We start from the raw sequence: 14,705 nt of genomic DNA on the forward strand, positions 1-14,705 counted from the left end.
TTTCCTTTGTTTTGTTTACAGAAGCAAAACTACAAAGAATCATGAGATGACACAAGGCATGACAACCATGACAAAAAGTGCTAGGATGCCTGTTTATGTTAACCCACCTTAGGGATTTTCCCTTTCAGGCAGAAACAGATGTCATGCAGGCTATCCAACTGGACATTCTCTCAGGATGCCTCCTCTGGCCTATTTCAGAGTAGTCATGGATGACTCCATTAAAAAAAAAAAATCAGATTAGGGACACTGAGAAGTAGACACATTCATCCTTTCAATTGTGTTTTGTGTTTTTTTCCTACATAAAGTGCTATGACGTCCCCATTAATGACAATAGTAGCTTAAAGCATAAAAAAGTAAAAACTGCATGTGTCATAACCTTTCCTAGGATAGCAATCTCTTCCCTTTGACAGAGCACCTGGCCATCCTCAGCTTGAAGGGCTGTCAGTGGAAACTCTTCTGTTTGAAACCATCCACAGTCTGTTTGGTTTAAGTGTGATTTAAAGATTAAAAACCTACAAGAATGGGAAACACGGGGCTTGATATATTGTAACTGCCTAGCAGACTGAGTGTGGCAAGTCCCTTGGTCACAGTTCTCTCTGCTCTGGCAAGATGCATTGTATTTCTGTTTATATTACAAAAACAAATAGCATGTGTACATTTTGTTGACATCTGTGGTCTCTTCAGCATGATTTCCCAGTGATGCACAAATTGCTACCTGACAACAAACACCATCCACTTGGATCTAGATGCAGAAACAGGCTGACCTTAATTCAATAATGAAGGGAAAGCTCTCATGTTCTCTGAATTTCACACATTCCAAGATGGGCATTTTGCATTCAAATAGGTTTTAAAGTTCTAGTGAAATCTGTCCCTGCAGTTTAGCATGTACATTTATTACCAGGCAGATGATGCACTGTTTCCCTGCATCCAATAAAATATTATCTGGTTGTCTTTGAACAGACATCTTTTGTGCAGCAAAACTGGTCAGTTTCTTCAGTTTCACATGCTGAACTGGAAAACTCTTAAGGTTCTTAACACAGAGACTATCATTTTACATTTTCTGAAGTGCCACAAACAGTGACCCTGGAAGGTTCTTCATGAAGTAGAAATGTCTGTGTGTCTGCATCAGATGTGGTGACTGAAGGGCTTCTTAGTTGCAGCAACAGCCATCAAGGTAAGGAGAGGTACACCTGTCCCAGGACCAGGGCTGGCATGGGGATGGGTGTGGGAATACCAGCTCATCCCTGTACTGACCCATGGACCAACCTGGGCGAGCACATGGGTCAGGACAGTATGAACTTGGCCTGTGCTTTCCTGGTCCGTCTGCTCAGGCCCATAGATACAGATTCTTTTAGACACAGAGACATGGCCTAAACAGACATAGAGACATATATTGCCATACAAGTTTTACGTCTTGGCATTCTATTTTCCACAAAGCTATTAAAACTACAGTAGTCCCATTCTCTTTTTCGCGTGGCCATCCTAGAGCAAAGATATTTTAGGCCAAGGCTGGGGAGAAGATCAATCAGGAACTCAATGAGATCGGTTAGAATTTAATCACCCAGAGATTCCCAAGGTAGTTTGCAGTATCTAGGCAAGGCTTTCTGACTCACAAAAGGTGAACAATAGCAACGATTATCTGCTTGTGTTTATTGTAATGTCTTATCATCACCACACTTACTGCTGTTTTCATGTCCCAGTGTCATTGTTTCCCCTCGCACATGAAAAAAAAATCCATATTATTTGGCTAGTTTCGAACAGAGCTCTTTGTGAAGCTCTGCTGGCCAGCTTCAGAGCTTTGCTTTAAAATCCATTTTAAAATTCCTAATCTTCAGTCATACACAAGGCTTGGAAAAGTTAATTTACTGGACTGCAATTGCTAGAATTTCCTCATCAGCATGGCCACTAGCTGATGGATTTTGGGAGCTGGCATTCAAATAATATATTTTTTCCAAGCTCTGATGATAAAGATATAGATTTTCTACTTGTATTTCCAGGGAACTCTGGGATTTTATCAACATTGCACAACTATAGAGTTTATGCTATTTAAACTGCCATGGTTCTATCCTATGGAATCCTGAGATTTGTAGTTTGGGAAGGGACTCACAGTTCTATACAGATTTCATAAAATGGAATTATCATAGTTATCAAAGTGCTATAATAACTGTGTAGTGAGGACTAGGTGGAATAGATAATTGGTTCAATTCCCAATCCACCAGTCTGTTTCAGACTCTACCTCACTTTTTTGCTTCTCTCTTTGGCTGATGATACATGGAGGTTTAGAGGAAAAAGTAGCCTAGAATCCATCCACTCCTCTTTTAGGCTTGGCAAATTAATATGCTCCATCTGCAAGTTCTGCTGAAATGGAAGAGAAAGCTGAAAAGGGATAAAAACTCATTCTAGATACTATTCATATATGGCTGAAACAACATGGTTGACTCTGCATATTCCACTACTTAATTTCAGAATAATGATTGGAACTCTAAAGTTTTTTTTTCCAGTCCTTCAAGCATCTTCACTTTTTAAATTGAAACATTGAGAGGTCAACATCAGTTAAACAGAAAAAAGAATGAATGAAAGAAAAATCTAACCACTTGAAGATAGGGAATGGAGAAAAAGCAATCCACTGTTTGGAAAGTGAATGTTTTTCCCCCTTTCAGGGGGGGAGTGAGGATATTTCAGCATGTCATGCTTGCTAGGACTTAGTTTTCAAGCTGTTCAAATTATATACTACAATTAAAATAATGCTGAAAGCAGGCTAAAAAGAACTCTTGGGATGCCCATAACAGATTCTGGGCTATAAATGGTCACAGATGTTCCCGCCAGCTGAAACATCCAACTGCAATAGAAACTCTGGTCAATTTCTCATTTCCATCATTAATACCACTAATTATATGTTTCTTAGGACAAGTTCCAAGATTCAGCATTAAGAGAGGAAATCTAGTTCATTGTAATCCTCTCCTTTCAACTAAGGCCACAATACACTAAGCAACGGGATTGTTAGACAGAATGATAACATTACAAATTTCTCTCTTTTGAACAAGTTGCCAGGTGACAAGTTTAGCCAGTTCTTCGAAAGCACAAAAAAAGAAACAGCTAGTTAGTGGTGTTTTATTTCTTCCTTTTTTTTTTTTTGTCTCAGAATATATTTGGGTAGAATTTTTTTTAAATAAAATTTTAAATACTGATTACTTCCAATTCTTCTATTAGCACAGATGGAGAAATATAAGCATATTATGCACCCAACAAACACTGTGGAGTGCAATGAATTCGAACTTGGAAATGTTAGTTTTTGGATTCAAATTCCCCAGATCCTCCAGCCAGCTTTAAACTGGACTGGCTGAAGGAGTCTGGGTGTTATAGCCTGAAAGTAGCATTTCCAAGACCTGGTAGTGATTCTCAGACAGACACCTTCTGAGCAAACATTTCAGACTTGAGAGATTTTTTTTAAATCCCTATGTAGCAAATATTATTCCAATTTTTTAAACAAACATTTTTGAATTAATGACTTTTATAAACCAAAGTCTTCCCCAGCAATATAATTTTTCATCCTTTTTTGCTTTTTTATGCAGAAAAGCTGATAAATAAATATTAACAGAGCTGTTCCTGGCCAAGTTAAAATCAGAGCTAAATAAAAATAAGTATTATTTCTCATCCTAAGAGGACTTTTAAAAAGAACAGTGACACAAAACTGTACTTAAACCCATGAAAATGTGTAATATAGTTTACATTTGAAAAGCATCTCATTTTTATGAGAAATATATTTTTATGAAGGACTTTTCTAAGCTTTATTCTAATTACTATCAGAGGCATATTGTATTTCTGGCTAATTATTCTAAATTTATTTTAAAGTAAGATGTACTTAATGTCAGAAATTGACATTTAATTCTTTGGAGAAAGCTGTATAGCAAATATTCTGGCCAAGTTACAAACAAGTGTATTAGTAAAATCTTGTTTCCATTCACCTTGCAAATGCATAGGGCAAAACATATTTACTGCATAGTTTATTGTGACTTTTTTGTTTTCAAATACAGTTTTAAAAGTGCTTTTTTAAATTTTGATTTTAATTGCAATTAATGATGTAAATGCTCAGTACTTATATATGGCTGAAGCTATTGACAAAGTTCTGTCATATTTTTACTGGGTTTAAAATGTCCAAAACATAATTTTACTAGTCTGCTAATTAATGTGGGTTGGTAAGTGTATATGTGCCATCTAGTCACCTCTCAATTTATGGTGACCTCATGAATTTCATAGAGTTTTCTTAGGCAATGAATACTCAGAGGTGGTTTTGCCAGTTCCTTCCTCTGAAATACAGCCTACAGCACCTGATATTCTTTGGCAGTCTCTCATCCAAGTACTAAGCTGGGCTGACCCTGCTTGGCTTCCAAGATCAGAAGGGATCTGCCTTTAGGGTATTGAAGCTTTCCTGCTAATTAGCAGGGCTGCTTAAATAACACAGGAACGGTTAATCAAATGGAAATCTCCATTTTAAATATATTTACTAATTCATTTGTTCGTAACATAGGGGTAAGATTTTATTTTTAATGATCTGAATTGGTCCAGAAAATGAACAAGTCTACATAATTCAGCAGAGCAGAGAACTGAGTGGCTCTGTTGAATTTGTTTCCATTAGTTCCAGCCACTATGACCAGGGATGATGGGATCCATGGTTCAAAAACATCTGAAAGGTAAAAGTCCTCCCTTCCCACCCTGGGTTTTATGTGATTCCAAGATTCTTAAGAAACGGCCCTGAGCTTTTTCTCACACAATGCATTTTGCTGGAACCACTAAAGGGATGAAACTATTTCTACAAACAAGCAAATGGGATACTCAGTGCTAGTAAATCATGTGTCTGCTAGCATGTTTTCCCCATTTTATTCCAATCCAGCCATTTTGGGTTTTTTTGTGTTTTTTTTGGCAGACCTATCAACTAATTACATATTTTCACAGGTGATATTTTGGAGATTGTTAATGAAAAACAGTTGTTCTATCCAAAACAGCATAGACAATTTATTCTTCAGAAAAGCATCTGAAGTCCATTACCTCAAACAACTGATATATGCACTGATTGTAAAAGCAAAGAGTGTCAATATGACTGTAAACAAAGGACAATTTTGATTTTAAAAAATCTAGTTTTAATGTGATAACAATCAACATACAAATCAGTTAACCAACGTAACACACATCCATATATAGTCCCATATCCACCAACATTTTATCAATGAAAGCCAGGATATGTTAGGGTGGGCATCATAAGAGTGTGGTCAGAAGGGTGCAGCCAGGCAACAAGAGGGGAAAGGTTTAGTAGCAAAACTACTATTTTAAGCAGAGAAGCCCTGAAATTCATGTACTATACTGAATTTAGAAAAGCCTTGGGAAAGTCTTGGGAGGGGGAATCAGCCTACCAGAAAGGGCAATACGCTGCCTCCTTTCCTTTCCTCTCCTTCCTGCAAACTACTTTTGCATTTTGAACTGTCTGCCGCAAATCAAAAGTAAGCAGAGGATGGGAAAGGAAAGTAGGAGAAGGAACTGGGACATTTTAAAAGCTGCTGAGAAAGTGGGACAGTGATAATTAACCGTGACTGTCCTGCCAAACTGAGATGATTGAAGGGTAGTCCCAATACTTAGGATAAACAATTCAACAAAAAGACAATGGCCTGTTACAGACTGCCAAAATAAAGCTGCTTCAGGTCTCTTTGGAGGTATGCTATTTAAATGATGCATGGATCCTAAGAGACCAGAGGTCGTGCCAAAGCCACACTCCATTCCTAAGCACTGGAGTGCAGCTTTGGTGCAGCTTCCAGATCCTTAGGATGCATGCATCATTTAAACAGCATACCTCCAAAGGGACCCGAAGCAGCTTTATTTTGGTAGTCTGTAACAAGCCAATATAGATTAAATTTAAATCAAAGCTCGAAAAGGCTGTTTCTTTGGATTACAGCTCCCTGAATTATCCAAACTGCTGGCTAAGAGGATACAGGTTTAAATCCACTTTCCAAAGAGTAGAACCCATTGACATCAACAGGACCAGGGTATGTGTGTGTATATCACTGTGTTATCTATCAGTCCCTTAAAATTACTTCCTTATTTTCTTAGTGGCAAGATTTCTAGAAAAGTACAGATCCAGCAGCAATCCAAAACTGACTACATTACATTGCCTTGTTTTTAACAGGTTGAGAAACACCTATTTTCTGATCTGAATGATTCAGATATAGTATAAAAGAAAGAACACACACAGGGTTGAAGAGGTTTTTGTTGTAGTATGAACTTGTTCCACTTTCCCCCACTAAAATGGAATGCAAGACAACATAAGTGGTGACTCCGCGAGGTCTCCCATCTGTTCCAGACCTGCAAAACTTCAACAAGGTAATTGCACTGTGTGCCCTCCAACCAAGTCTGTTACCCACATGGCACATATACAGAGGCGTAATTTCATATATCTTTCAATGGATACCAATTATAAAAACCAAACACAAAAGTCCTCATCTCAAAAATGTTCATGTCAAATACTGAAGAAACCCCAGTGTTAATCTAGCTGTGTATTTACTTTTTTATTTATTTGTACATTGACTGCATATTTCAAGTTTGATCTGCAAAGCATGAAAAGTCACTTTTTGAACAGTAAGTCCCAGAATAGTGGCCACATTGGCTGGAGAATTTTGGAAAACCATAGCAAAATAACCCCTCTGATTTCCAATACGTAGTGGGTGACACAGAGAAAACAGATAGAAAAAGATACCATAGCACTCACATTGCCCCCTGCTTCACATGCTCTGTACCACAGGGAGCAAAGGCAAGATTTTTGTATGTTTGCAATTACATGTTAGTTATGGGTCCAATTTAAAAAGTACTACTGTTGATCCATGAGCTTCCTAATGATTTCAGCTATTTGATCACACACACAACATAGTTTCTTGCTCATGAAATTCTCAGAGTGTGACAGAGCGTGGAAAAGTTCTTTTTCTGGATTATAATAGTAAATATTTCTCAGGCAACGTGGGCATAGGATATGCTAGCTGAGGAGTTCTGGAAATTTATTGTTTGTTGTGTGACTTCAAGTCATTTCTGACTTATGGAGACCCTAAGACATGGAGATTTCTTGGTAGGATTTGTTCAGAGGGAGTTTGTCTTTGCTTTTGCCTTCCTCTGAGTCTGAGAAAATGTGACTTGCCCAAGGTCACCCAGTGGGTTTCCATGGCTGAGTAGGGATTCAAGCCCTGGTCTCCAAGTCCTAGTCTGGCACCCAAACCACTGCACCACTTTCGCTCTCTCTGAGAATTATAATGCAAGAAAATAACTTTCCCAAGTTCTGTGTTCAGTATGGAGCTGTGGGTGGGACACTGTTAGAAAAGTCACTTTCTGTGATACTAGCAACATTGTTTTCGCATAAAAGATTACCGAACATGGAGATAGATTAATCTCAGACATGCTGCCCTCATTGTGCATCTGAGTTTTCAGAATATGACTGGTGCAACCTAGCACAGGTCAGGCTTTATTTTAAAAAGGAAGTAATTCTCCCTTAAGGCTTCAGTGCACATATGTGGCCTGATTCTTCTTACCTGGGAGAAGTTCAGCCCATTCAGAGGATGGCATTGCTCTTCTACCCTCTCAACAGCTCCTGTCCTTTTCTTCATTCTCTCAGCCTCCTGAGCCAAATAGAGGTCCAATACTGGCACACCCCGGGAACGGATGTCTGTCTCAGTCAGGGAGTTGACCATCAGCATCACCCAAACAGGACGCTTGCGTTCCCAGTTTCCAGCAATAGCATTGAAGAGGTAATCAGCATAAAGCCCTTTTCCCCTTTGATCTGGGGTCATCCAGTGAGGAAGCATCAGCTTGACATACTCAAGATGGCGCTTGAGACGGTGGTAAAGGTCCCGGGGAAGTACATCTTGTAAGTTCTCCCCATGGGGAAGCAGCTGACAGCTGGCCAGGCCTGAGATGGTGTAAGGGTCCGTGAGATCCAACTCAAAGTACACACTAGAACTGGACTGAAAAGCAACCTTGGAGTTCTCTGGGACAAAGTCCCAAACACGCGTGTAAGGCACGTGGATGGTGCCAAAGAGATAGGCAGGAGGGTCTCTCCGGATTGTCCAGAGGAAAGAGTTCAAGTCTTTTTGCTATGGAAAAAGGAATCCAGAAAAGAACAGAATTAGTTCTGAGGACAAGGCTGAGACAAATATATTCAGGACTAGCAAGAGATTTGGAGGGGAAAAAGAGAGGTATTTAGACTGCAACATCCAGAATTCCCCAGCCATCATAGCCACAAGGTACAGTCAAAATGAAAAAAGGGAAATAAATAATACAAGCAGAAATTGTGCATGCACACCATGTTTACATTTACAATTTATTCTACAGTCCAAAACACACTGCAGCAATAATGCAGTGTGAGACTACTTTAACTGTCCTGACTTCGTGCTAGAGAATGCTGGGAACTGCAATTTGTTGTGGCACCTGAACTCTGACAGAGAAATGTCTCATAAAACTAAATTCTCTAGCATTGAGCCAGGGTAGTTAAAGCAGTCTCAAACTGGATTATTTCTGCAATGTGTTTTGAACCTAAATCTGCAAAACAATTTGAGGAGCATGTTTTTCCTCAACATTCTCCCTATTCCTAACATCACTGTTGTCATGTGCCCTCAAGTCCTTTCCGACTGATGGCGACCTTAAGGCAAAGCTATGATGGGGCTGTCTTGGCTAGATTTGTTCAGAAGAGGCTTGCCATGGCCATCTCTTGAGGCTGAAAGCATGCAACTTGCCCAAGGTCACCCAGTGGATTTCATGGCTGAGCAGGTAATCAAATCTTGGTCTCCAAAGCTGCTGTCCAACAGTCGAACCAGTATGTCACACTAATATCAAAGGGAAAAAACTAACTAATATAAATATGTTGTGGAACAAAAGACAGCTGTGGATACTGCATGTATGAGGAAGTAAAAAAACAAAAAATCTCAACTAGTCTTCAGCTCATCTATTCTGGGATTCCTCTACAGAAATCCATGCAACTATCTCAGCATGACTCTCTCTGGATTAAGTAGTTTCTAGATTACATTTGTAAACTCAGATGATCTGTGATTCACAAAACAGAAAACAGATATGTGGCCGTCACTTGAATAGTGCCAATCACCTAACTTTGATTAGTCATCTCTTAATATTCAACCCACGGTCCTTGTAGTTAAAAGAGGGTTGTTGTTTTTTTAAAGAAGATCATTATCATATGGAACTATACTATTGCAAGGAATTACAGGAAACATTCTTGAGTCAGTATTTATATATGTATAATAAGGATGTGAATGCCAGTGTGGTGTAATGGTTTGAATGTTGCACTAAGATTCTGGGAGACCAGGGTTCAAATTCCCCACTTGCCCACGGAAACCCACTTGGGCAGGTCACACTCTCTCAGACTAAGAAGAAAAGAGGCAAAATCATTCTAAATAAGCAGTGTCAAGAAAACCTTATGATAGGATTGCCTTAAGTCAAAGTTGGTTTGAATGCATATAGCAACAACAACATCAAAATGAGGATGAGAATGAGGATGTTGCTGCTGCTGCTGCTGATCATCATGATGATGATGATGATGATGATGATGATGATAGGAAAATAACAATTCATGTGTGTATATTTTATAGAAAAATATGGTTCTGCTGTAGGATCACACATTTTGTTCATTTATTCTGTATCTAACCATATGCACACAAAAATAACATACAAACAATACCTTCAGTCTGAAGCAAGTATGCATAATATAATCTGCAGGCACATGTAGATGGATGCAACTCACTTTGCAGGCACTTCCCTGTACAATCTCCCATTTGATTATCCCACTATCCTATTGTTTTTGTGATTCATCACACATGTAACTACTCAAACATTTAACTAGTCAAAGAAAGTGAATAACTTAAATATAATATTATCTGTAGCCTTCTCTTAAAGCCAATGTGGCACAGAAGTTTGAGCACTGGGAAATGACTCTGGAGATCAGGATTTGAATCAGCCATGGAATTTAATGGGTGACTTTGGGAAAGTCACATACCATATATACTCGACTATAAGTCGATCTCATGTATAAGACAAGGGCAGGTTTAGGGGCAAAAATTATGGATTTTGGTATGATCCATGGATAAGTCAAGGGTAAAACTTAGGGGCATGTAACAAAGGATCTAAAGGATAAAGCAAAAGAAAACAGTGCCAAAGAATGTAGAAAATTCCAGCAGGCACCATTGTTTGTGTTCACACTAAAGGCTGGATGGATGAGAGAGTACAGGTGGATCAGCGTTCCAGGACAGATTAAACTCTTGCTGTTCACCAGGAGATGGTTCCTTTTTTAAAATAAGAGTTAAAGTACAGCACTTATACTGACCCGTAGATAAGTCGACTCTATTTTTGGGGGTCAATTTTTAGACTAAAATTTCTAGACTTATACATGAATATATACAGCACTTTCAGCCTCAGAGGTAGGCAAAGGCAAACCCCCTCTGAACAAATCTTGCCAAGAAAACTCCATGATAGGTTGCCATAACTGGGAAATGACTTGAGGGCACACAACAACAACGTGGTTACGAATAGGGATAATATTGGGTAATACATGCTCCTCAAATTGTTTTGCAAACTTACTCTAGCATAAATGCTAAATGTAAAATCTGTCTTATGAAGTACATTTTTTCTTGCTTGATCTTACTCCCAGGTAAGTGCACCTAGGATGGCAGCCACAGCTCCGTTGACCTTAACATCATTAGGCAGTATAATAAATCTAACTCTTTCAAATATCAAGAGGTTTGGGGGTTTGTTTGATTCTTTTAACATAACAAAATGGCAAATTAATAAACAAAGTTCAGCACTTTTAAGTTTATCTAAAGGTTCTACTTTTACAGACTGGGCAGGAATGTAAAATTATGAGAACTGAAAAGTTGATAAAAATCACAGAAATCAGGAGTTCTTTGAAAAATAACACAATCAAGTTGACAGTGCTTTCCAGTGTCTGGAAGAAGAGCAGAGATTCTTCCCCCCCCCCCCCAAAAAAAAAAATATGTTTTATATATAGATTGCTAAGGCACAAGGTGGACAACTGTATACAAAAGTACAAGGTGGGCTCTAATGCTACAGGGGGAATGAGAGAGAAAACAATTTAATTAGCACATTAGCACAGTATGCATGGGGCTGTACAACATCAAAAAGCAAATCAGATGGGTCTCCTTTCCAACCAAATGGTACACTTGGCATGCCTTCTTGGTTTTACACTGTGCCAGGTTTCAGTGATGCATCAAGCCTTGGTCTTGGAGCAGTTTAGCAGGTCTTTGAGAAAATTAGTTTCTCAAAGGTTGCTAAAGTCCAATGTCACTAACTTTCAAAAAGCCCTGCTGATCTGGCTGGAGCATTTGGGGAACTGTAGTCCAAAAAGAGTTGCAGTGCAATGAGAGGACCAACATGGTGTAGTGGTTAGAGTTATAGACTATGATTCTGGAGACCAGGGTTCGAATTCCCACTCATCCATGGAAATGCACTAGGTGACTTTGGGCAAGTCACACTCTCTCAGCCTCAGAGACAAACTGGGAGTTGTAATCCAAACAAACTAACTTCCCCAAATCCCTTTTGATTTGGCAGTGGGATTATTCTGGGTGTTGTGATCCAAAATGAACTAACTTTCTCAAAGCCCTGCAAAGTTCAGTGAGGTGCAAGGTTGGCTAGGGAATAATCTTATGGAAGAGGCTGTCACTCACCCACAAAGCTAACTTTCCTTTTCAGTGCAGGCCTAGATGGGGATATGGGGAAAGGACAGGGACCCTGACCCCCCCAGGTGTGAAGTGACAACCACAGCTGCTGTTGTGTTTTCTGATTTATGACAAGCCTAAGGCTTTCTTGGAAAGATTTGTTCAGATGGGGGTTTGCCATTGCCATCCTCTCAGGCTGAGAGTGCATGATTTGTCCAAGGTCACCCAGTGGGTTTTCATAGCAGAGCGGAGATTTGAACCCTGGTCTCCAGAGTCATAGTACAGTGTTCAAACCACTACGCTACGCTGGTTCTGAACAACCACAGCCCATAAAGAATTCAAAGATATACCCATAATAGTCTGGAAAATCAATCTGCAAAAGAATCTTGTAGTGTCTTAGAGGCTAACTAAAAAAAGAAGTGGGTAGCATGAGCTTGTGTAGACTGGAGCCTACAAAGTAATGCAAGCTCATGCTACCTACTTATTTCTTTCAGTTAGTCTCAAAGGTACTACTGTGCAAGATACTTTGCAGACTCAAGTTTATGTGAGCTCATACTACCCACTTCTTTCTTTCATTTAAGTCTCAAAGATGCTTCATGGGCTCAAGTCTACACAAGCTCATACTACCAACTTCTTTCCTTCAGTCTCAAAGGTGCTTCGTGGGCTCAAGTCTACACAAGCTCATGCTACCAACTTCTTTCAGTCTCAAAGCTGCTTGATAGGCTCGTGTCTACGCAAGTTCGTGCTACCTGCTTTTTTCTCTCAGTTATGATGCTACAAGATACTTTGTAAGCTCAAGTTTATGCAAGCTCACACTACCCACTTCTTTCTTTCACTTAGTCTCAAAGATGTTACAAGCATGCTTCATAGGCTCAGGTCTACGCAAGCTCATGCTGCCAGGTTCTTCCTTTCCCTTAGTCCCAAAGCTGCTACAAGGTCCTAATAGGCTCAAATCTAGGCAAGCTCATGTGGCCAACTTCTTCCTTTGGGTTAACCTCAAGAGTGCTACAAGATCCCTGGAGGCTGAAGTGCAGGCAAGCTCATGCCACCAACTTCTTTCTTCCAGTTAGTCTCCAAAGGTGCTCCAAGATCCCAGGAGGCCGAGCTGATGTGACTCACTTTTCTCTTTCAGTATAGTCTCAGGGGTGTCCCCAAGCTCCCTTGGCAGACCATGCAAAAAGTCACACAGGGAGGGGGGCATGAGGAAGACATCTCCTTGACCCAAGAAAGGGATCTTGTAGCACATTTGAGACTAAGGAGTTTATCACATGGAGGAGATCCGGAGTTTATCTCATGAATATCCTTCTGAGGTCGCTAAAATGAGTACCCAGATTGTTGGGGGCAATTAGCGTACACTTTGTAAACCGCTTGGGGAGTGCTTAAGTGCACTGATAAGCGGTACAGAAATGTACTTGTTATTGCTATTGCTAAGTTGCATAAGTACACGAAACAATTTCATACCAAACCTGTCATGAAAGTGGTAGCAAAGAAGCATTCATGCACAGCTTTTTACTTTTGGGATTTCAGCGACTGAGCTTCCAAAATCATTTCATTTGCCCAACTGGGTGTGAGAACCATTTGTGCCAAATTGCTTGCCCTTTTCACTTTATTTGCGGGATGCTTGAAAGGTGCTTTAATCTCTCAGTGCCAAAATTAGCCCCCTGGAGGATAAACTCCTAACTCAAAGAAAGAAGTGGCTAATATAATAACAACAACAACAACAACACAACAATATATGTTATTTATAGCCTGCCTCTCCCTATGGATCGAGGCGGGTTACAACAGACTTGAGCCTATGTGAAGTGATACACGGTGATGCTGCCCACAGGCCACTTGTTCCTTGGGGCTGGCTGGGGACCCCTCTCCTCCCCCACCTCCATCACCCCCATCCATCCATCTCACCGATCTGGGCAGCTCGCACCGTCCGGGGGACAAGAGCTGCTGCTGCTGCTGCTGGTGGTGGTGGTGGTGCTGCCTCCTCCTCCGGGGCTCCAGGTGCGTTGAGGCCGGCAGAGCCCCCCCGACGAGCACCAGGCAGAGCAGCGCCAGGTGGGGCTCCATCCTGGGAGAGGGAGAGAGGGACAGAGATCCCCTGCCAGCCTCGGAGGGCGCCCGATGCTGGAGGATCCTGCCTGGGACAAGTGCAAGAGCCCCTTCCCGGCCTTGGGCAGCAGCAGGGGCTCAGATCTCCGCCATGGCTTTGCAAGGGAAGGGGGGAGGGGGCCTGGGGCTGTCAGTGGGGGCACCGGGGGCTTCCCTCCTCCTTGCCCGGCCTGCCTGCCTCTCTCTCTGGGAAAGGGGCTGGGGATGGTGGGGATCCCGGGGCTGGAGACGGCGTCGGGGTTTTGAACAGGCGCAGCAGGAAGGCGGGCACTGCTGCTGGGGATGTCATCATGGCAGTGGTTCACACTCACACACACACACACACTCACACACACTCATACACACACGCAAGAGCCCAGAGGGGAACGGGTTTGGGCGGGGAAGAGCGGGGGAGAAGTCAGAGAGACAGAGAGAGAGAGAGAGACATACACACCCTTCCAAACTTTTCCCCCAACTTTTCCTACTTTCTCCTTTGGCAGCGAAGGATGGGAGGCGCAGTGCGCGCCTCTCGCCGGAAGAGGGCGCCTGGCTCACAAACAAAAGCGAAGGGAGAAAGAGAGACAGAGAAGGGAGGAGGGGGAAAGAAAGGACCCCGAAAGCAGCCTGGCTGACCTTGGGCCCTTAGGGTTGGTGGGTCACCTGGTGCAGTTACTCATGGTGTCACCTGCCTCCAGCTGGCCGTCCTCCTTCCATTGCACTCCATGCAGAAGAAGCCTTAGCCACTGTTATTTTTATTGTTTGCACTAATGTGGCTCCTGAATCATCATCATCATCATCCCCAGGACCTACCGCCGCAGCAGGTAATGCTAACATTTGCAAAGGAAACAACGAAGCCACCTTATAAAATCGTACCTTCCAATGACAATATCATAAGCACAACCTACACGGTTATTT

General features: G+C 41.3%; 1 protein-coding gene across 1 annotated transcript in view; it reads right to left on the reverse strand.

The window, feature by feature from the left end:
• The window catches only part of TRABD2B (TraB domain containing 2B), a 393,013-nt gene extending 379,132 nt beyond the window's left edge, over positions 1 to 13,881 (reverse strand). Inside the window, exons 1-2 of the mRNA XM_042461497.1 lie at positions 13,611 to 13,881; positions 7,563 to 8,123 (exon numbers count right to left, since the gene is read on the reverse strand). Coding sequence (XP_042317431.1) covers positions 7,563 to 8,123; positions 13,611 to 13,769 — 720 coding nt within the window. The 5' untranslated portion in view covers positions 13,770 to 13,881. The remainder of the gene's footprint in view (positions 1 to 7,562; positions 8,124 to 13,610) is intronic.
• Between the last annotated feature and the right edge of the window lie 824 nt (positions 13,882 to 14,705).

Source organism: Sceloporus undulatus, chromosome 4 (assembly GCF_019175285.1).
Source record: "Sceloporus undulatus isolate JIND9_A2432 ecotype Alabama chromosome 4, SceUnd_v1.1, whole genome shotgun sequence".
Taxonomy (NCBI): Eukaryota; Metazoa; Chordata; class Lepidosauria; order Squamata; family Phrynosomatidae; genus Sceloporus; species Sceloporus undulatus.